The 24,181-nt window shown below is 43.2% G+C and overlaps 1 protein-coding gene across 5 annotated transcripts in view; it reads right to left on the reverse strand.

The window, feature by feature from the left end:
• The window catches only part of IHO1 (interactor of HORMAD1 1), a 44,721-nt gene that overhangs the window by 1,166 nt on the left and 19,374 nt on the right, over positions 1-24,181 (reverse strand). For 2 of the 5 annotated variants that reach the window (XM_037904052.2, XM_043551867.1), the window contains exons 3-8: positions 17,123-17,297; positions 12,057-12,214; positions 7,730-7,778; positions 6,453-6,540; positions 3,824-3,927; positions 316-2,989 (exon numbers count right to left, since the gene is read on the reverse strand). In XM_037904052.2, the coding sequence (XP_037759980.1) occupies positions 1,661-2,989; positions 3,824-3,927; positions 6,453-6,540; positions 7,730-7,778; positions 12,057-12,214; positions 17,123-17,297 (1,903 nt within the window). In that variant the 3' untranslated portion in view covers positions 316-1,660. Of the gene's footprint in view, positions 1-315; positions 2,990-3,823; positions 3,928-6,452; positions 6,541-7,729; positions 7,779-12,056; positions 12,215-17,122; positions 17,298-24,181 lie in introns of those variants that run through there. The other 3 variants (XM_043551868.1, XM_043551869.1, XM_043551870.1) reach the window with 2 other exon arrangements.

Here is a 24,181-nt window from a genome sequence, read left to right on the forward strand (position 1 = left end):
CTGTCACTCTCTGAGACTTGTTAGTTCCTCAGAGGATGCTGCCACACTGATTGAAAATGTCACCTGTCACGTTCACCAAAGAGCATTAACACAGAATCTTACGTTACAGAGTTATAAAAAGTGATGTTATCCCTCTTCGTTAAATATCAGACAAGCTGAATAAAACTAATTAACCCAATTATATCCTCTGTAGGAGACAAACTAGCTAAACAGCATCTGCCTGTTAACCCACAGCAATACAAGCATATGAGCCTATCCCCTGAAATCATTACACAGAAATTTGACATTCATGAAGAAATGGACTTGATAATCAAGTAATAGATAAACAAGGTCTTTTTATTTTGGAATGACAAAGTGAGGCCATTTATATTCATGACAGCAGATCTCTTTCCTAAATATTGAAGTGTTCCATTTGTCAGAGCAAACCTGATTCTGTGACCAAATAGAATAAAATTACTTTAAGTGATCAGAACTTAAACTCGAGACTGGATGTCTTTCTAAAGGAGCTGCTGTAGTTCCATCAAGCTATGAGCTTGAGGGAAGATTCTCCAGGTGGAATTCTATGGCCTGTGTTATGCTGGAGCTCAGAACTGGTGACCCTAATGGTCCCTTCTGACCTTAAAATCTATGAATTTGAAATCACCATTAATCAGAAATACGTAAGTCTTTTAAACAAAAACAGACAGATCCAATGGTTTTTCTTGGCATCTTGTTTTATGGGTGCCACCTTTCTAGGCTTTTCTTTGAGGCCCTAATACACTAGAAACACATAAGATGAAGATCTTGATTAGCTAAGAGATGCAGATGAGAAAAAAATGAGACTGAAACTGAAGAAAGTGACCAGAGAAATAAGCCTGAAAGGAGAAGAAATGCTATATTTGGTGAACACAACAAGATACTAGGGTTCTTTTTTCACTCAAAAGGTACATTTACCCAGAATAGGGCAAAAGACTTAGGGCTAATCTTAACTGTGTGAAGTCAATCATAAGAACTCCCATTCGTTTCAGTGGGACCAGGATTCGGGCCCTTAGCCATCTGAACCACTCTAAAGAGAAAGAATGAAAAACTGGAATTAAAGCCCCAGGCCACAGACACTGTATTACATGTCTTTAAAAGTTTAAAATAGATTCCACTTCTAGATATAGTAACAATAGACTCAGCTGTGTTTCTGTGCCCATAGCCTGCTAGCAGTGTTCTCGCTAGTGGAAATTTAGGCAAGCATCACAGACCCTCTTCTGCTAAGCAAAGATGACAGCAATTAGAAAACAATGGCATTTCTGTTAAGAGCAGGGAGACACCAAAATATAAAAATAAAAAAAGAGCACGTCAGCTTGCCCAGTTGAATGGGAATCCTTGCCCCAGACCTCATTTCTGGACAGAATACAGCAACATATTATCATTTACAATACACAAAGCTTGCTAATGACATTCCAATGTAATTTAGGTATGAGTACATCCTGTATATTGCCAGAGGGGGCTGCCATGTGTATGAAAAAGACTTGTCCCTCCATACAAGGCTCCAAGGTGCCATATGCTCAGTTATGTGCAATGTCTAAAGAGTGACAGAACTTGAGAAATTAAAAAGCCAACAGACCTAAAGAAAAAATGGATTGAACTAGCCACACTTCTGTTATACATCGGGAAAATCAAACAGAAAATGTCAATCAGAATAATCACTATCAAAAACTAAGGAGCAAAATGTTGTATTCTTTTGCTGGGCAGGGGCGAAAGAAAGACTTGACTTATTAGAAGCCATGGTGCTTGGGAGACTGAACCAGCTCATCTGGTTTTCACCCTTTATGTTACTCTCCCAGGGAGAGCAATCCCAGAAACAGAGAGTCCGTTTGGTATTGCAAATATCCTCTCTCCTCTTATTTTCCAATATTTCCTTCCTCTTGGCTGCAAGCCATTCCAGGTTTTCATGGGAGTGGAGCTCCGGCAAGGAGTTTTCTTTCTTTCTGTGTTGGGCCCTGCTTAGCTTTTGGTGACTGGGAGCTGAAGACCCTGGGCCAGAGTTCTCTGAATGAAGCATAACTGTATCTGTGGGAGAGTAATTTTTTCTGGAATCCTCCGACTCCATCCATCTGCTGGTCATTTTTTTTTTCAGACCACTGTCAGGACACTTGGAAAGGTCTCCTTTTTTCTTAGCAACGTACATTCGTTTCCTCACTGTTAATTTACTCCGGCGGGGTTTTTTGGACTTTTCTTTTTTTAGTCTGTTTCCTACAACTGTGATATGCATCATGTTGTCTGTGACAAAGTCTTCGTCTCTTTGTCCAGCCATATTGTTTTGTACAGGAGGGTGGCAAAGTTGGCTCTGATTTTGTTGTGAAAGAGTCACAATTTTGATTCCCTTAGAGTTTTTCCTGATTACCTTCCTCAGAGGTGTGGCTTGATATATTTCTTGAGTAAGCAGCTGATGTTTCTCATGACTATCCCCAAAAACATCAGTGTTGGAGCAGCAGGCACAAGGTGGATTGTTAGCAGGGGGTTGCTTTTCTAAAGCAGACTTCATCTCTTGTACAGTTATGTTTTCTTTGCCTCGTAAAGCTGTAGTAGTGAGACTGACCTCCCTTCCAGCAGCTGTGTTTAAATCACTCTTGTGTGTATCATCTTTAGCTATGTGATTCTTCATATGGGAATCTCCATGTCTATTTGCCATTGTCATGGTGCATGGCTGAGTCTGAAATGAACTCGTTCTGCAAACCCTCATGGTCTGATAGCACTGACAGCCTGTTTTCTCCTGACTGATGAGATAGAGGTTCTGTAATATATCTGGAGAGGTCTGGGATGCATTATCCTTTATGCAGCTGGGAAATCTGGAAGTGGAAATGAATGTCTGCAGTTCAGCTAAGATGCTGGGGAACGGTAGGTGATTTAACTGTTCACAGAGCTTCTGATGTTGCTTATTCTGCTGAGATGTTAGTAGTTCCAGACTCTCCTTCAGTAACTGTAAATTGTTTTTCACATCTAAAATCTCCATATCTTTCTGGGGAAAGCAGTCAGCAGAGTAGAAATATCAGGCAACAACCACTAAATACTCCAACAGTAACATTCAAATCAAAACTCCTTTAGTATTAAATCTTAGATGGCCCACTTAGCTTTCGTATCAACCCAAGTATCAGCAGTCTGGATATTTCCGTACAGAGCCATGTTTTCAAAAAGCGATATGGTGGTAACGTTTCTTCGGATGGGGTGAATTTCTAATTCACTGTGATGTCTCCCTATCGTCATGAAGACAACATACCACTTCTTTCTGTGGCTTATTGCTTGCCACAAACATATACTGCGGGGCCCTTCTGGGAATGCAGTTCCACCTATGCAGCTTAAAGTCTGACATTTCAATCTTGCACCTTTATGACAAGTCATATTTTGCTCCCCCTAAGTCCCTTGTTCTCTCCCTGAGGCCCTGTCTGACCTGACTTTCCATGAGAAGCACGCCCAACCCTCTTTATCGCACCAGCATTCTCCAAGCTGCCAGGAACCAGGCCCTTCTAGAGCACAGCTCCCATAGCATTGGGAAATGGGGCCACCACCACGCTGATGGCACTCTGAGAGTGGCACCTTCTATTCTGACGAACAAAAGATCATGATCAACACCCCAGCTTGGATCCCTGCAGGGCAGCGTAATGCACGATTACTAGATGGCAGAGTTAGCCTAGAATTAGCATTTTAATATACATATTTTCCTCTATTAGAATGGTAACTTTCATCTTCGTAACCTAGCACAGGAAGACAATCTAATATTTTGTTAATATTTTTTAGAGAAATGGGAGAAATTCAGGACCCAGATTCAGCACAACAGATGAATTTCTGAACTTACAGCTGCAAGCCTCCTCTCCATCTCCAGTAATATCTGCTCCATTTGGCTTTTGTCTGTTAGAGCATTCAGCACTGAGCCATAGTGGGACTGAGCAGTCTCTTGCACTAAACAAGGAAAGCAATAAAAACTGCATTTACTCTTTAATTTGTAAATATGAATAAAATACTGCTTGATTCTTCCCCGGGGGTTGTGAATGAAATGCTTTGCTGTGCTACACAATCATAGTGACTGACCAGCTGAAATCTTCTAGGTCATTAAGCTAGGAAATAAAGTAGTTTCCCCACACCACAATAATTAGTCTTAACATAATCACCACTATTACTAGTGCCTAATACATGCCAAAGCAAAGTAAGTGTGCAGATGAAAAATCCTATATAATCTTATACCAAAACTCCATTCTTCTCTATTGAACTAAAGTTTTCTAATCTAAACGCACTCCACAGGGAACTACAGCCTCACCTCACTTCCTGGAAAAATCATGGAGCAGGTCCTCAAGGAATCCATTTTGAAGCCCTTGGAGGAGAGGAAGGTGATCAGGAACAGTCAACATGGATTCACCAAGGGCAAGTCATTCCTGACTAATCAATTTGCCTTCTATGACGAGATAACTAGCTCTGTAGATATGGGGAAAGCAGTGGACGTGATATACTTCGACTTTAGGAAAGCTTTTGATACGGTCTCCCACAGTATTCTTGCCAGCAAGTTAAAGAAGTATGGATTGGATGAATGGACTATAAGGTGTACAGAAAGCTGGCTAGATTGTCGGGCTCTATGGGTAGTGATCAACGGCTCGATGTCTAGTTGGCAGCCGGTATCAAGCGGAGTGCCCCAAGGGTTGGTCCTGGGGCCGGTTTTGTTCAACAGCTTTATTAATGATCTGGATGATGGAATGGATTGCACCCTCAGCAGGTTCACGGATGACATTAAGCTGTGAGCAGAGATAGATATGCTGGAGGGTAGGGATAGGGTACAGAGTTACCTAGACAAATTGGAGGATTGGGCCAAAAGAAATCTGATTAGGTTCAACAAGGACAAGTGCAGAGTCCTGCACTTAGGGCGGAAGAATCCCATGCACTGCTACAGGCTGGGGACCGACTGGCTAAGCGACAGTTCTGCAGAAAAGGACCTGGGGATTACAGTGGATGAGAGGCTGGATATGAGTCAGCAGTGTGCCCTTGTTGCCAAGAAGGCTAACGGCATTTTGGTCTGTATAAGTAGGAGCATTGCCAACAGATCGAGGGATGTGATCGTTCCCCTCTATTCGACATTGGTGAGGCCTCATCTGGAGTACTGTGTCCAGTTTTGGGCCCCCCACTACAGAAAGAATGTGGACAAATTGGAGAGAGTCCAGCGGGGAGGCAACAAAAATGATTAGGGGGCTGCAGCACATGACTTATGAGGAGAGGCTGCGGGAATGGGATTATTTAGTCTGCAGAAGAGAAGAGTGAGGGGTGGATTTGATAGCAGCCTTCAACTACCTGAAGGGGGGTTCCAAAGAGGATGGAGCTCGGCTGTTCTCAGAGGTGGGAGATGACAGAAGAAGGAGTAATGGTCTCAAGTCACAGTGGGGGAGGTCTAGGCTGGATATTAGGAAACACTATTTCACTAGGAGGGTGGTGAAGCACTGAGATTACCTACAGAGATGGTGGAATCTCCATCCTTAGAAGTATTTAAGGCTCGGCTTGACAAAGCCCTGGTTGGGATGATTTAGTTGGGGTTGGTCTTGCTTTGAGCAGGGGGTTGGACTAGATGACCTCCTGAGGTCTCTTCCAACCCTGATCTTCTATGATTAGCTTGTAGCCCCTAGTGTCTTTAGCCCATAGACCCAAAGGTTTTCTCTCTCGCTTTTCCTAGGGTCATACTGTACTCACAGGCTACTGATTGGCTTTCTTGCTTTTTGCCTTTGCTTCTCCCATTGTTCTTGTCTGATCTCAGTTTCTGTGTTTTCTCACACACCTCTATCCTGTCACAACCCAGTGGAACCCTCTGCCCACCCAGTGCTAGTTTCTGGGCAGAGTCTAGGCCTTTGTTTAAAGTGTGGCCCCTTAACTGTCTCTTACAGCTGACTTAAATGAAGAGCTCGTACACACATCAGTTTGAACAATGTTTTAACTCAACCCATAACAAGGCTTCACCCAGTTCATGAAAATATATTGAAGAAAGTATGGACCTGTGGATGGTTAGGTCAAGAATTAACAATCAACCAGAGATTGGGCAACGAGTTCCTATGTTAAACAATAAGAAACTAAGAGGACTGTGCCAGTCTTCACCCTGTCTGTTTGCATGACATGTCCCTTTCCCTGACATATGGGTCATTAGTGCTCCCACTATCCAAATAACTATCATCATCTACACAGAACCAAAGATGTGCATAGTGGTTGTCTGTTTAAAAAAACAAACAAACAAAACATTTCAGAACTCTGCTTGACATAGCAACAAACAATGTGCAGGGATGGCAAATATTGGTAAGGGAATGAAGGTTCCAACAGCGAAAGAACATGAGTGTAGACAAACCCATGAGCTTACAGGGTGTGAGAGTGCACTACTAGTCTTATCTCTCAGCTTGGAGAAAACATTCAGCAGTTTGACAATGTCCTCTGCTATTAACAGAAATATAGCAAGTGCTTACAGGTCTTAGAAACGGCTTCCAAGCAATCCAAAATTGATTTGTTTCTTGAATCCAATCTTTCTTCAAACTTGTCGAAGCATGTTTGCAACTGCAAAAACCAAGACAAATAAGAAAATAAATGGTCTGTCATCTATTCACTTGCACTATAGTATTTGCAATAAATTGTGAAAACTGAATGGAATGGCATCAAAAAGGAGTATTTATTTATAGTTTAAAATATTGTAATTCAAAAAGGCAAATGTATTAAACTAAAAATAAAATTAATGCACTGCAATATTTCTAACTCTTTATTTTGGACTTTATAGCTAATTAATTCATTTAATTGTATTATCTATTGTCATGGTTCAGTCATATGTCATTTTGTATGTAATCAATGTGTGATTAATAGATTTAAATTGTAGGATTATAGGAGTATAAGACTGACAAGTATTTAGGAGTGATGTGTGTGTATTAGGTACGTAAGTAAAGTAAGGCTGTAATGCAAGGCCTACAGGTTAAGTCCTGTAAGATTTCAATTTAGCCAGACTAGGCCTCAAGCTTAAGGAGACTTGACATGAGTGGATGACGCAAGACTGACCCAATGCCAATAAAACCATAAGATTACTTTAAAAGATGTGCCAGTGTATCTGTCCAGACTGCAAGACACCTGATTGTAACATCACCGAAAATTCTGCTCTGACTGCAGGTTACCATGGGAACATGTTTACGTAAATGTTAATAAGATGTAAATAGGAAAAATGGGAACTAAGAGAACAACCTCTGGAAAGTAGGGCACGCCAAAATGTATGGGGTGTGGAAGCACAGATAGATAAAAGGTGGTTGAAACCCCCAGGCATAGTCAGAACAACAAGCAGTTCCCTGGAAGGGAGACGGTGGGAAGACTCCGAGAGAAGGCCTCAGAAGGAACTACCTTTCTATCATGACCGCCTGTTGAGAGACCCACCAGACTCTGTAATAGCTCTGGGTATGGGAGTATGAATATGGCATTGGCTATTGCTTGGGCTCTCTCAGGTTGCATAGATAGGTGTGTGCATGTCACTTATAATACAAACACGATGTTTTGCTTGTAAGTTTGTTTGTGGTCACTGTATTCATTCTGTGTGTGCTCTTAAGAGTCTCCCAATTTAAGAGAATTGTAAAGGGCAACTCACCCTATTGATCTGAAAACTGTAGTGTCACAGAAGCTGAGCTCATGCCCTAGGGACCCTACAGTTTAATGCAGAACCATCAATTCAATTTTAGATAAAGGCTACAATGTGGAATTTGGATTTACTTACCCCCTGAATGCTTTCTTTGACACTGGAAATAAAGGTGCTTAAAACTTCACTAAAATGGAAACACAGAGAGCATAAAATAGGTATGCAAACAATACTAAAACAATTAGAAATAAGAAAGGTTAGGGAAATCATGAGACATGAAACATTGCAAGACATAATGCAAAATAAGAGACTTTGTACTTCACCCCTTAAAATCACCTTACTTTCATTAGAAAAACCTCAGTGGCCTTGTCTCTAACAAAGATTTTTTAAAAATTCTCCCACTCAAGCTTTAGCACTGGTTAGGGTTACCAGATAGCAACTGCGAGAAAACAGGACAGGGGCTGGGGGATAATAGGTTCCTATATAAGAAAAAAATCCCCCAAAACAGGACTGTCCCTTTAAAAACGGGACATCTGATCACCCTAGCACTGGTACAACTCCAGAGATGCTAGCAATGGTGGGAACTGTAGACTGACTATTAGCATTTTTACCAATATGTTGTCAGCTCAGAATAGGACTACACGAGATGATGGTGAAATGCCTGCAGATGGTCTACACTAGAGCAGCAACAGTGCTAAAGCAATAGTAGGAAAATTTCAGAAAATCTTCAGTGTAGACAAGGCCAGTGTCAGGAAGAACTGTAACAGAGGGTAACAAAGGCCTTTCACCTGAATGACTGAATGTGTTTTCTGTAAATTAATCTACCTCTTTGATGTGTGCTAGCCAATCAGAATTCATATTCTTCTCATGATTAACCCATCAAGGGCAAAATGCAAAGATTGTTGCTAAGCAAAGAGCTACCTTGTCTCCCTTTCTGTGGATTCAGATCACTTTGGATTGATCATCTATGGACAAACTGCAGCATCCAAAAGGGCAGGGGAGGCAAAGTCTAATAACTTTTGGGTAGGTAGGTGCACTCTATTGCTAGGGAAAAGAGGAGGGTCCTTGTAATAGTCAAACTGGTGGGGATACAACTTGATACATCATCATATTTAACTTTACAATAGTGATGAATAATTACAATAAAAATTGTCTAATTCTTGGAGTGAGCTTTCCCTTGCAATATATACACAACTCTACATCACTTGCTGAAGTGCCTCATAAACCCTCCCCCTCCCTCCACTGAGAGGTTCAGCAAGGAGCCAACTCAGGTTGACAGGTGCAATGTTAAAACCTAAAATAGATTGGGTAGAATCATTACAGGCCTTCCTTTTTTTTGCCTAGTTATTTCTCTAACAAAAGTGATCTAGAAAGGTGATGAAAACATTGGTTCCCTTTGATAGCAAACTTCTCCTACTCCAATGAGAGCCTGAAGATCTGATTGCATACAATACACTCAAGTACAATTTAGAAAAGCTGGACGAGCACAAGTCCATGGGGCCAGAGGCACTGCATCCGAGAGTGCTAAAGGAGTTGGCGGATGTGCTTGCAGAGCCATTGGCCATTATCTTTGAAAACTCATGGCAATCGGAGGAGGTCCCAGACAACTGGAAAAAGGCTAATGTAGTGCCCATCTTTAAAAAAGGGAAGGAGGAGGATCCTGGGAACTACAGGCCAGTCAGCCTCACCTCAGTCCCTGGAAAAATCATGGAGCAGGTCCTCAAGGAATCAATTCTGAAGCACTTAGATGAGAGGAAAGTGATCAGGAACAGTCAGCATGGATTCACCAAGGGCAAGTCATGCCTGACTAATCTAATCGCCTTCTATGACGAGATAACCAGTTCTGTGGATGAAGGGACAGCAGTGGACGTGTTGTTCCTTGACTTTAGCAAAGCTTTTGACACGGTCTCCCACAGTATTCTTGCCAGCAAGTTAAAGAAGTATGGGCTGGATGAATGGACTATAAGGTGGATAGAAAGCTGGCTAGATTGTTGGGCTCAACGGGTAGTGATCAATGGCTCCATGTCTAGTTGGCAGCCGGTATCAAGTGGAGTGCCCCAAGGGTCGGTCCTGGGGCCGGTTTTGTTCAATATCTTCATAAATGATCCGGAGGATGGTGTGGATTGCACCCTCAGCAAGTTTGCAGATGGCACTAAACTGGGAGGAGAGGTAGATATGCTGGAGGGTAGGGATAGGATATAGAGGGACCTAGACAAATTGGAGGATTGGGCCAAAAGAAATCTGATGAGGTTCAACAAGGACAAGTGCAGAGTCCTGCACTTAGGATGGAAGAATCCAAAGCACCGCTACAGACTAGGGACCGAATGGCTCGGCAGCAGTTCTGCAGAAAAGGACCTAGGGGTTACAGTGGACGAGAAGCTGGATATGAGTCAACAGTGTGCCCTTGTTGCCAAGAAGGCCAATGGCATTTTGGGATGTATAAGTAGGGGCACTGCTAGCAGATCGAGGGACGTGATCGTTCCCCTCTATTCGACATTGGTGGGGCCTCATCTGGGAGTACTGTGTCTAGTTTTGGGCCCCACACTACAAGAAGGATGTGGAAAAATTGGAGAGAGTCCAGCGAAGGGCAACAAAAATGGTTAGGGGACTGGACCACATGACTTATGAAGAGAGGCTGAGGGAACTGGGATTGTTTAGTCTGCAGAAGAGAAGAATGAGGGGGGATTTGATAGCTGCTTTCAACTACCTGAAAGGGGGTTCCAAAGAGGATGGCTCTAGACTGTTCTCAGTGGTAGCAGATGACAGAACGAGGAGTAATGGTCTCAAGTTGCAGTGGGGAAGGTTTAGGTTGGATATTAGGAAACCCTATTTCACTGGGAGGGTGGTGAAGCACTGGGAGTGAAGTTACCTAGGGAGGTGGCTGAATCTCCTTCCTTTGAGGTTTTTAAGGTCAGGCTTGACAAAGCCCTGGCTGGGATGATTTAGTAGGGGATTGGTCCTGCTTTGAGCACGGGGTTGGACTAGATAACCTCCTGAGGTCCCTTCCAGCCCTGATATTCTATGATTATATAATTCTATGATTCCAGAAGGATAGTTACACTGATTGAGGGAAGGCTGGGTTTCAGGACACATTTTAGTACCATGGACATCCTAGAATGACTTGAAAACCATGACCTGAAAATGTTACCGTGGCCGTGATTTTGCCAAGTTCCTGAGTTTAAATAAGGCTGCAGGTCTATTGTGGGATCACTTCACTTTACAGATTACAACCCTTCTTTAAAACACTTGGACAGATACTGTACTTACCAGAACACATTCTCTCCTCTGAGAGAGACAATTACTTACCTGTAATTCAACTCACTGGCTGACTATAGCAAGAAGGAACTGACTAGAAGGTGCTGGCGGCTGAGGTAGTGACAGCTAGTACTGTGCAACTGGGCAATAAAGGGAAGGTTCATGCATTTTCCACCACTACCACTGTTTCAGAGTATCAAAAACTTTGAGCCAACGGTGTCTTGCACGGGGCGGTGTGACCCAAGAGTAATAATGCTGTGCAGATGGCATCTTTTAAAAAATGTTTTCTTTGGAACTTACGGAAAAACAAAACTGATTCACAGAACAAACAAAACAGGATTCAGAACTTTTGCTAAACATTTAAAATTCAATATTTGTACATCCCTTTATTCACATATATACACAATTCTTACTCTCACTTAATAGGAACTAGAATTTCAGATTTTGTATCATCAGAGACCTTTAAAAATATCTCAGAAGAAAGGCAGTAACATACACAACCTGATTTGATTAAAGGCTTTCCACAAAATGTAGTTCACCTAGGACTCATTTTTCATATTTTCTCATTTTTGTAAATGAAATACACAGAGCTAGGAACTATTTCACAGCCTTCGGAGAACTGGTCATCTTTCGTACTGGAGACTGAAACCCTTACTTTGCTCAACAAAACCTGATAGGATTAGCATGTACCTGAGCATCCTTAGTATATGACAAAGAGCTTATTAGGAAATGAAGGTGGTCTCAGCAGAAAATACAGCTCTAATAATCTTGCATACAAAATAAAAATGATATCGGTGTAAATGTTTAAATATGTAATTATATTCCTATTCAGTTCCACACAAATGTCCCCAGCAATCTCCTTTATTCTCTATGTAAATGCTGATGTAATGAGCTTTTTGATCACTCACAACACAATCCTTTGAATTGAGAGAAATATGGGTTTTCATGGAGAATCTGCATGGAATAGAATCTGCTGATAAGATAAAGAAAGATGAAGGAAAATTCAGATAAAATCTTTACAGTTCCTTATGGTTTATTGACAGAAGTGTTATATAAATCTACATTGTAAGTATAACACTCTCTCAGCATGTTACTTCTTCCAATCAGAGAACATCTATAAACTTTCCTGCAGAAATGTGCAGCTTGGTCATGTTACTGGTTGTTTTTGCCATGAGAATGCCAGCTGCCTTCATAATGGATTCTTGCATACCTGTCATGTTTGTCCTTTATTTTTTTCTTATTCACTTCAAACTGCTCCAAGACATTCTTGAGGTTTCCAACACCAAAATTAAACGAGCCCTTTTCCTTTTCATCACCACCAAACAATTGAGGTTTTGTCTGGTACTTCGTAAAAATACTGGGCTCACTCTGTTGTGTGAAAGAAAAAAATGACAATATTTAAGGTACAAAAATATTCAGAACATTCATTAGAAAAAAAATTCATGCACCAAGTTCTCGGCAGACCGTGGGGCACCACAGTGATTGGGTGTGACAGGCTGGATTGGACAGACAGATTAAGAATTTAATGAGATACTTGGTTCGCATGCAGTAGCTACATCAACTTCCTGCAGAAGGGAATGAAGGCTGGCTGTATTCCTAGCAGACTAAAGCAGGTGAAACTTTACTTAGATTTCAGAGTAGCAGCCGTGTTAGGCTGTATTCGCAAAAAGAAAAGGAGAACTTGTGGCACCTTAGAGAGACTAACAAATTTATTTGAGCATAACATCATTGCATCTGATGAAGTGAGCTGTAGCTCACGAAAGCTTATGCTCAAATAAATTTGTTAGTCTCTAAGGTGCCACAAGTACTCCTGTTTCTTTTTACTTAGATTGTACTTTATAAAAAGAAAGCTTCCCTTATTTTGCTCTGTGTAGTGCGCTGTATTGGTTGCTGTTGCCAAACACACCAGATATGTCCAGGAAAAAACATATGCTGTACTGCTGGATGGTAGAGGCTTGAAATGATGAAAGCACAGCAAGTTCAGAGGAGGAAAAGCAGTGAAAGAATTAAATTTCCCACAGTGAGATATGCTGTAAATTATTTAACTTAAATAGCTAATGCTGAGCTTCCTACTAAATGACAACATTTTGTTGGCATGTGTCAAGGTTCCTTCCACACTCTGAACTCTAGGGTACAGATGTGGGGACCTGCATGAAAACCCCCTAAGCTTATTTTTACCAGCTTAGGTTAAAACTTCCCCAAGGTACAAACTATTTTACCTTTTACCTTTTGGACTTTATTGCTGCCACCACCAAGCATCTAACAAATATATAATAGGGAAAGAGCCCGCTTGGAAACGTCTTTCCCCCCCAAAATCCTCCCAAACCCTACACCTCCTTTCCTGGGGAAGGCTTGATAAAAATCCTCACCAATTTGCATAGGTGAACACAGACCCAAAACCCTTGGATCTTAAGCACAATGAAAAAAACAATCAGTTTCTTAAAAGAAGAATTTTAATTGAAGTAAAAAAATCACCTCTGTAAAATCAGGATGGTAAATACCTTACATTGTAATCAGATTCAAAACATAGAGAATCCCTCTAGACAAAACCTTAAGTTACAAAAAGACACAAAACCAGGAATATACCTTCCATTCAGCACAGCTTATTTTCTCAGCCATTTAAACAAAACAGAATCTAACGCATATCTAGCTAGATTACTTATTAAGTTCTAAGACTCCATTCCTGTTCTGTTCCTGGCAAAAACAACACACAGACAGAGAGAACTTTTGTTTCTCCCCGCCTCCAGCTTTGAAAGTCTCTTGTCTCTTCATTGGTCATTTTGGTCAGATGCCAGCGAGATTATCCTAGCTTCTTAACCCTTTACAGGTGAAAGGGTTTTTCCTCTGGCCAGGAGGGATTTTAAAGGTGTTTACCCTTCCCTTTATATTTCTGACAGCATGTAATCACCACCACAATATTCTAGCATCATACACTGGAAGCCAGTTTTTAATATGGTTCAATATGGATTTGAGGACAAGATTTTTAGTGTTTAATATTTAAGCAGCAAAAACCTCCTTCTCATCCTACAAACTTTCCAAACACTATGCTGAGCAAAATGGAATCAACTTTCCCTTAAATTTTAATTTAATCTGAATGCAAATCACACCAAATTGCCCTTTTTCATCTTGAAGAGAGAATTTCCTTTTCCATGTTGTATGAAAAGCTACTGCAACAAACTGCAGAGGGGTCAGAAAGTCTAGAACTGAATTATTGCCATAGACCACAAAACTGGGACAATTACTCTTCTCTTATCTCTAACGACAAGTGTCCTTATTTTGATCCTTAGGTATGTACTAATAGTATAAGTGCTATTTGAGTATGAATAATACGATTGCATAGGATACTTCTATTATAAAAGCATGCGAGAAATAGCTAGAACATACAGGCTCGCTCTCTCTGAAAATCAATGACGTGTCTGCCATAATATAATGAACAGCAATGGGGTAAATACATTTTCAGTCTGTGGAAGTAAATCAGAACAACACTGGACATTGAGGTTGGTGTTCAACACATTGAAGTTGGTGATGGTCCTGCTTTACGCAGGGGGTTGGACTAGATGACCTCCTGAGGTCTCGTCCAACCCTAATTTTCTATGATTCTATGATTTAATCTTTCATGAATCCATCTCTCTTCCATGAAGCCTACTGAACAGAAAGACATCATTGTCCACAGAAGGAATAACTGATATTTTAGCTTAAATGTCTGGTCTAAATGCATTTATGTTTGGAATAATTTTACATTATTTTAGTAATTGAAACAAAAAGATCAAATAAAATACCTACCCCATTAACAGAGAATCTAACATAAATTACATGTTTTTAGCTGATCAGTCATATGCTTTTGTGACAGAGTGTATAAACCCCTCACTGAACAAGAGGGGGTTAAGGATCAACTCTGGACTCAGGAGGCCTCACCCCTCCACTTGTGCTCAGCATGCTCAGGTTGGAAGCAGGGCTTAAAAGGCAGCCAGACAGGGCTGGCAGTCAAGGGAGAAGGATGTGCTCTGGGAGCTCCAGTGAAGACGTGACCAGATCCCGCACCAAGCCAGGGAACAGGGAAGCTGCGGGCACCAGAGATTGGGACCAGGGCAGGAAGCCTGGAAGGAAGTGCTCCCCAGGGACAAAAGGAAGTATTTATTCACGCAACGCACAGTCAACCTGTGGAACTCTTTGCCAGAGGATGTGGTGAAGGCCAAGACTATAACAGAGTTCAAAAAAGAACTAGATAAATTCATGGAGGATAGGTCCATCAATGGCTATTAGCCAGGATGGGCAGGGATGGTGTCCCTAGCCCAGGAGTGGGCAAACTTTTTGGCCCAAGGGCCACATCTGAGTATGGAAATTGTATGGTGGGCAATGAATGCTCATGGAATTGGGAGTTGGGGTGCAGGAGGGCATGAGGGCTCCGGCTGGGGGTGCAGGCTTGGGGGGTGGGGCTGAGGATGAGGAGTTGGGGGTGCAGGAGAGTGCTCCGGGCTGAGACTGAGGGGTTTGGAGGGCAGGAGGGGGATCAGGGGTGGGGCAGAGGGTTGGGGCATGGGAGGGGGTTGAGGGGTAGGCTCCGGGCGGCGTTTACCTCAAGCAGCTCCCAGAAACAGTGGGCATGTCCCCTCTCCAGCTCCGATCCAGAGGCGCATCCAGGTGGCTCTGTGCGCTGCCCTGTGCACAGGCACCGCCCCTGCAGCTCCCATTGGCTGCAGTTCCCGGCCAATGGGAGCTACGGGGGTGGCGCTTGGGGTGGGGGCAGCATGCCGAGCCTCCTGGCTGCCCCTACACATAGGAGCCGGAGTGGGGATGTGCCGCTGCTTCCGGGACCCTTGCGGAGTGGGGCAAGACCCCAACCCCGCTCCCTGGCTGGAGCGCCGGAGCGGGGAAGGTCCTGACTCCGCTTCCCGGTGGGAGCTCGAGGAGTGGATTAAAACGTCTGGTGGGCCGGATGTGGCCCCCGGGCCGTAGTTTGCCCACCTCTGCCCTAGCCTGGGAATGAGCGACAGGGAATGGATCACTTGATAATTACCTGTTCATTCCCTCTGGGGCACCTGGCATTGGCCACTGTTGGCAGACAGGACACTGGGCTGGATGGACCTTTGGTCTGACCCAGTCTGGCCATTCTCATGTTTTTATGTACCTACCTAGATTCCACTGTCTACGATGCCAGCTTCTATGGTGCCAAAGCAGAGGAGTGCTTTGTCTAAGATTGTACTCCTCTCTTAACCCCATGCCTAGCAGACTTAGAGCTTCCCCTCCTGGCAGTCTGTTTCTTATGCCTCTTCTTAGGCACTCTGGACGGTGAGCAGTGTTGGGATTCAGGCACAATAGGAGGCGCACTCCTTACTGATCCTGCGGCACTTGGTGCTGAGTCTCACCAACCTGGCTCAGATGGAGGTCACAAGGCCGCCTCCATGAGTAGAAACTTTAGCCTGGCTTCATGATCTCTCTTTGTGTGAGACTTAAAGTCCCTGTAAATCTGACAATGCTTCCCTATATGACCTTCCCAAGGCACTTTAAACAACTTGAGTGGGGGTCGCTCACGGGCATAGCCTTATTGCAGAAAATTCAGGGCTTGAAGCCCTGTGACCCAGACATCCCTCAGCACTAGGAATCGACTGAAACCCTCAGATGGGGTAACACCTAACTAACTATACTGTAACACTGATACCTGTAATAACACAGTTCCAGCATCTTCCAGCTGCCAGATGCTGGGACTGGACACCAGGAGATGGATCAATTGATAATTGCCCTGTTCTGTTCATTCTCTTTGAAGCATCTGGGATGGGCCACTGCTGGAAGACAGGATACTGGGCTAAACAGACATTGGTCTGACCCATATGGCCATTCCTATATTCTTACTAAACTATTTACAACACAATACATGAGTACACACTCTACTGAGAGCACTTGAAAGCCAGATGAACAGTTCCAGTTCCCCCTCAGTTCCTCCTTACCACCCAGGGGCTGTCATGGTGGTAAGGAGGAACTGAGTGGGCTCGGGGTCAGCTGAGCCCTTTATACCAGCGCCACTGGTGCATGGCAGCAAAGGGTGTTCAAGTTGCCCTGACAGGTACCACTGAGGGAAAAATTTCTGGCGACTGTGTGTGTTCACACCAAGAGTGGAATGCACATGTGCAATCACTTGAAGAAGAAACTGTACAAACATTTAGGATGATATGAGCTCTACCCTGAAGAGCTTACAGTCTTTTGAATTAATTTTGAATTGTTAATACTTCCCCACAGGTAGTACAATGCTAGCTGAGAAATTCCAAGAGTCAAACTCACATCCTGAGAGTTCTGCTGGGAGCTTTTTTGTTGTCTTGACTGTGCACTGAATTCCAGGGGCACTGGTGCTGACTGTGAGTTCTCTGGACAGAACTGGGAACCAAAGAGGAACTGAGAGTCACTGAGGCTGGAGTAATCACTAGGAGCACTGCTCCGACTGGATGATTTATTAGTCCTGAAATAATGTAGAGCAGAAAGGGAATGAACCTCAAGCAAAAATCATGACTAAGTAATGAAATAGCAAACTATTTTAGCTTAATTCTGTAAGTCAGTTAACCTTCAAACTTTGTGTTACAGAAAAGAAGGAAGGATAGTTCTGTGGTTAGGGAACTTGCATGGGACTTGGGAGACCCAAGTTCAATTTCCTGCCCTCCACAGACTTCCTTTGTGCCCCTGGGCAAGTCATTTAGCCTCTCTGTGCCTCGATTGTATTTCATCTGTAAAATGGAAACAACAGTAATTCTCTATCTCATAAGGAGTGTTGCAAGAATAAATACCTCAAAAAATGGGAGGCAGAGTCTATGGTAATGATTCCGTAGGTAAATGGAGATTTGCCTGCGTGAGAGCAACGCTGTATTGTATGGCTCTCCACTTTCATTCTGCAGCCCACTTCAGAAAATTGCCACTCATGGTGACACCTGTTCTACCATCACTCAGTCCTGCACTGCTGGTTATTAAACACATCCTAATGGACTACCATTAGTCAGGGGCCTACAAACCACAGTTTGAGAGTCTCTCGTTTCCTGCTAAAAGCTGACAAACATTAATTGTTTACATTTACCCTGAATGAAGAATGGCTCTTATGCCCACCAGCTTCACAGAGACTTTACCCAACACCCAGCATAACAAAAGCATAATTCCATAGTCCCACACATTCTCCAGAAAACCTCATTCAGCCTCAAGTTATGGACACTGATGCCAGAAAGGTGTCACATATGCACCTGGACAGATAGACTTTTCCACACCTCCCTTTCCTTAATCTTGCAATGAATGGGGACACCCTTTTAAGGGGAATTCCTGAGGCAACCACTGATTAGGGAAACACTGTCAGTGCGGTTTCAACAGAAGCACCTTGCCAGGGAGTCGGAAGGAGCTGCTAAGAACACAAGGCTGGCATGAAGGAACAGGGCCTCCACATAGATGGAACTGGCCTCTTGTTGTTCTACTATGGGAATTACAGGGTTTGAAGGTGATACCTGTAGGCTGAATCCATGGGGAGTGACAGACTGATGAAGTGAGCTGTAGCTCACGAAAGCTTATGCTCAAATAAATTTGTTAGTCTCTAAGGTGCCACAAGTCCTCCTTTTCTTTTGGTGAATACAGACTAACACGGCTGCTACTCTGAGATCCTGTTCTGCATTTCTGATGGAAAAATTTATGAAAAGTCTCCATAAGGAGAATCTTGAAATTTCCTTCTCCTTTTCTCACACCTGTAGATTTTCCTGCAGGCAAGGCTAGGTAGGTGGGAGACAAGTGGACTATTTCAGACAGCACTAAATATTGCATAGTTAGACCAGATGCAATCAGGGCCAAAACTCCACTATAGCTAGTCCCAAGCCTGGCTGAAAGACGAGGAGTGTTGGAAGCCAGCTGTAAAACTTTGCCAAAGAAACCCATAAAATGAGTTCTTTATGCACCCTATATGAAAACTAGGGCATTCTTCAGAAACAAAGTATAGCATCCTCTTTTGAGTGTGACTGAGTGGACAGATGCGGTCAAAGAAGAAAGTCCAGAAAATAGGAATATAGGGACATTAACTAGAGAGAGTGCAGAATTTGCTTAGATGTGGATGAAAAGGAAAACGCAGATTGCCTGCATCCAAGAATCCAAATGGAAGGGAGCAAAGGCAAGAGATAAAGAGAAGGCTATAAGGTACTATACTATGGTACTTTGAATAAGAGAAATTGAATTGGTCTAGTTTTACAAAAAGTGATGTGGGAATGTATAGTGGTTGTGGATAAGACAAGTGACAGGCTAATTTTGGTGACAATGGTCCCCTACGTATTATATGTTCATAAGAATCCCAAGTGGGATGTATTGAACAAGAAAAAGAGGATTTCTGGGGAGAAATGGACACTGTTGTACAAAATGTGAGAAAGAAAGAATCATAATTGGAGCCAACCTTAATGGTCACATGAGGAAAGCTGATAAATACCTCAAAAGGTACCATGGCAGCCATGGATATGGACATAGGAACAAGGAAGGGAAAACTATCTTACAGTACACCCAGAAATATGATTTGGTAACTGTTAATACATTTTTCATTAAGAAGAAAATATCTGACTATCTAGAAGAGTGGTAGCATAAGGTTGCAGATAGATTACTTCCTGATAACTCAAGCTGAGCTGAAGAACATCAAAAACTGAACGGTCATACCAGTGGAAAGCTAGGCAACTCAACATAGAATGCTGGTTCTTGACTATGGATACATATTGTACATAGGAAGAAGACAGTCCAAAGCAGTAGAAAGAAAAGGAGGACTTGTGGCACCTTAGAGACTAACAAATTTATTGGAGCATAAGCTTTCGTGAGCTACAGCTCACTTCATCAGATGCAGTAGAGAAAACCTAGTGGTAAAAGCTTAATGAAGTTAGCAAGGAGATTACAACAGAATTATTGCAGAAAAACTCTTTAGAAGGGTTAAGAGAAGTTACAGAATCATATTGCAAGCAAAATTCAAGAATGTGCAATGAACCTGCTTGGTAAAAAATAAAAAAACAAAAAACAAAAGAGAGGCTTTTTCCCCAGTGAGATCTGGTGGTTGAATGAGACAGTACAAGAGGCTGTAAAGGAAAAGACAAAGTGTTTTAAACTTCAGCATGCAACACTGCAACAGCAGTATTTTCAGGACTATAAAAAAAAGTCAAAAAGCTTGAGGTGGTAGCCACTAAGGCTAACGCTATGGAAGGCTTTTATGCCTGTCTTAAAATGAAGGACAATAAAGAAATAGACAGACTGGCAAAGACCCATGAGAAGAGAACTAATGACATTGACCTCACCAAAGTCACTAAAGATTAAAGTGGAAATATGTTAATCAGTGAGATCCAGATTAAGGAAAGATGGAGAAATTATGTTGAAAGATTTATGAATGAAGGGAATCCAAGAGAACCATGCTGTAGGATAAAACCAAACCAGGATCTGGTGGCACCTGTTCTAGAAGTTGCAGAAACACTGAGCAATATGAAAAATAAGAAAACTCTTGGCCTTGATGGGCATACCAGCAGAAGTATGGAAGTGCCTGGAGCAAGTAGGCATGAATATATTGACACAACTGTTTAATTTCATCATGAGGACTGAGAAGATGCCTGATACCTGGAAAAAGAATACATTAGTACCAATCTTTAAGAGAAAAGGAGGCATAGAAAAAGACTGTGGTAACTTCCGCGGGCATTAAACTCATGAGCCACGTGATGAAGATATGAGAAAAAGTTATTGATAAGAGACTATGAAGAGAAGTAAAGGTCAGTGACAATCAGTTTGTATTTGTGCCAGACAAGTCAATAATGGATGTAATCTTTGTATTCACATAGCTTGTACACAAATGTAAATAAAAGAGGAAAATCCTGCACATAGTATTCATCAAAGTTGACAAGGCTTATGACCACATTCTGAGAGCAGTCATCTGGTGTTATATGGGAAGGAAAGTGGTCGCTGAAGACTATGTCAGACTTGTCCAGGACATATTTGAAGGTGTTGTTACCACAGTTAGAAGCCCATGCAGAGAAACTGAACAGTTTCTAGTAAGAGTCGGAATACGGCAAGGGTCAGCACTAAGCCCCTTTTTGTTCACATGCTCAATACACTTACAGAAAACATCCAGAGAGTGGCACCCTGGTGCATGCTTTTTGCAGATGATGTAGTGCTCATGGGGGATAGGAAAGAGGAAGTGAAAAAAGATTTAGAGAGATGAAGGTGTGTACTTGAATGAAATGGCATGAAAATAATCAGAAATAAAACTGTAGACTCAAAAGATACCTTGCAGGAAGACAAAGAGACTAAGTCTGGGGGGCCATGCACTACCAAAGGTACAGAAGTTCAGGTACCTCGGTTTGATAGGGCAGGATACTAGTGAACTCAATGACTAAAATATAAGCCGAACAGAAAAGGCATGGCCTAAATGGAGAGAAGTGAGTGGTGTGATCCGCAGCAGGTATTCTCCTATCAACTTGAGAAGTGAGATCTACAAGAGAATTAGGTCTGTACTTTTGGATGGCTTCGAATGCTGGGCACCGAGGAAGAGACAGGAGCAGATTTTGAATACAATAGAAATGGAAATGTTAAGACTGATGCTTGGAGCTATAAGAATGGACAACGTTGGGAACAAATGAATTAGGGGAAGTGTTAAGGTGGCACCAATTATAGAAAAGCTGAGGGAATCCAGGCTTAGATGGCTTGGGCATGTGAAAAGGAGATTGGAAGAATATATAGGAAACTGGGTGCTACAATCACAGGCATACCTTACACCTTAACTGGGTGTTACAATCACAGGCTCACCGCTATTCCTACCTACATGCCTCCAGCTTTCACCCTGACCACACCACACGATCCATCGTCTACAGCCAAGCTCTGCGATACAACCGCATTTGCTCCAACCCCTCAGACAGAGACAAACACCTACAAGATCTCTATCAAGCATTCTTACAACTACAATACCCACCTGCGGAAGTGAAGAAACAGATTGATAGAGCCAGAAGAGTTCCCAGAAGTCACCTACTACAGGACAGGCCTAACAAAGAAAATAACAGAACGCCACTAGCCGTCACCTTCAGCCCCCAACTAAAACCCCTCCAACGCATTATTAAGGATCTACAACCTATCCTGAAGGATGACCCAACACTCTCTCAAATCTTGGGAGAAAGGCCAGTCCTTCCCTACTGACAGCCCCCCAACCTGAAGCGAATACTCACCAACAACCACATACCACACAACAGAACCACTAGCCCAGGAACCTATCCTTGCAACAAAGCCCGTTGCCAACTGTGCCCACATATCTATTCAGGGGACACCATCACAGGGCCTAACAACATCAGCCACACTATCAGAGGCTCGTTCACCTGCACATCCACCAATGTGATATATGCCATCATGTGCCAGCAATGCCCCTCTGCCATGTACATTGGTCAAACTGGACAGTCTCTACGTAAAAGAATAATGGACACAAATCAGATGTCAAGAATTATAACATTCATAAACCAGTCGGAGAACACTTCAATCTCTCTGGTCACGCAATCACAGACATGAGGGTCGCTATCTTAAAGCAAAAAAACTTCAAATCCAGACTCCAGCGAGAAACTGCTGAATTGGAATTCATTTGCAAATTGGATACTATTAATTTGGGCTTGAATAGAGACTGGGAGTGGCTAAGTCATTATGCAAGGTAGCCTGTCTCCCTTTGTTTTTTTCCTGCAAACCCCCCCCCCCCCAAGACGTTCTGGTTAAACTTGGATTATTGCTGTGCACATTGTAAGATGAGCTGTTGCCAGCAGGAGAATGAGTTTGTGTGTGTGGTTTTTGGAGGGGTGTGTGTGGGGGGGGGGTGAGAAAACCTGGATTAGTGCTGGAGGTGACCCACCTTGATTATCATGCGCATTATAAAGAGGGGTTTCAAAGGGGGATGGGCTGTTGCCAGCAGGAGAGTGAGTTTGTATGTGTGTGTGGGGGCGGGGGGGGAAGGGTGAGAAAACCTGGATTTGTGCTGGAAATGGCTCTACTTGATGATCACTTTAGATAAGCTGTTGCCAGCGGGGGAGTGGGGTGGGAGGAAGTTTTGTTTCATGGTCTCTGTGTGTATATAATGTCTTCTGCAGTTTCCACGATATGCTATGCATCCGATGAAGTGAGCTGTAGCTCACGAAAGCTCATGCTCAAATAAACTGGTTAGTCTCTAAGGTGCCACAAGTACTCCTTTTCTTCTCACAATCACAGGCGCCAGCTTCCAACTTTCCTTAGGGGTGCTCAACCCCGACTCAGCCCCAGGCCCCACCCCTATTCCACCCCATCCCCCAAACCCTCACTTCGCCCTGCCTCTTCCTGCCTCCACTCTGCCCCAGGCCCCACCCCCCACTCCACCCCTTCCCCCAAGGCCCCACTCTGCCCTGCCCCTTCATGCCCAGTTCCACCCCCTCCCCAGAGTTCGCCCTATCCCCGCTCCTTCCCCTCCCTCCCAGCACTTCCTGCATGCGGCGGAAGAAGCTGATCCACTGTGAGCAAGAGGCACTGGGAGGGAGGGGGAGGAGTTGATCGGCAGGGCCTCCAGTGGACGTGAGGTGCTGGGGGGGGCAGGGACAGCAGCTTGGATACTACAGTGCAAATAAGTGATGGTCACATAAACACCACCCTATACGGGAAATCTACTGACTGCTATACTTACCTACATGCCTTCAGCTTTCATCCAGGACACATCACACCATCCATTGTCTACAGCCAAGCCCTAAGATACCACTGCATTTGCTCCAATCCCTCAGACAGAGACAATCACCTACAAGATCTTTATCAAGCATTCTTAAAACTACAATACCCACCTGGAGAAGTGAGGAAACAAAATGACAGAACGAGACAGGTATCCAGAAGTCACCTTCTACAGAACAGGCCCAACAAGGAAAATAACAGAACACCACTGGCCATCATGTACAGCCCCCAGCTAAAACCTCTCCAGCACATCATCAACAATCTACAAGACCTTGGGAAGCAGGCCAGTCCTCAGTTACAGAAAGCCCCCTAGCCTGAAGCAAATACTCACCAGAAACTACATATCACACCACCAACACACTAACCCAGGAACCAATCCCTGTAACAAACCCCGTTGTCTACTCTGTCCCCATATCTACTCTAGCGACACCATCTTAGGACCCAACCACATCAGCCACACCATCAGAGGCTCATTCACCTGCACATCTACTAATGTGATATATGCCATCATGTGCCAGCAATGCCCCTCTGCCATGTACATTGGCCAAACCAGACAGTCTCTACATAAAAGAATAAATGGACACAAATCAGACATCAGGAATGGTAACATACAAAAGCTAATAGGAGAATACTTCAATCTCCCTGGACATT

Source organism: Chelonia mydas, chromosome 7 (genome assembly GCF_015237465.2).
Source record: "Chelonia mydas isolate rCheMyd1 chromosome 7, rCheMyd1.pri.v2, whole genome shotgun sequence".
Taxonomy (NCBI): Eukaryota; Metazoa; Chordata; order Testudines; family Cheloniidae; genus Chelonia; species Chelonia mydas.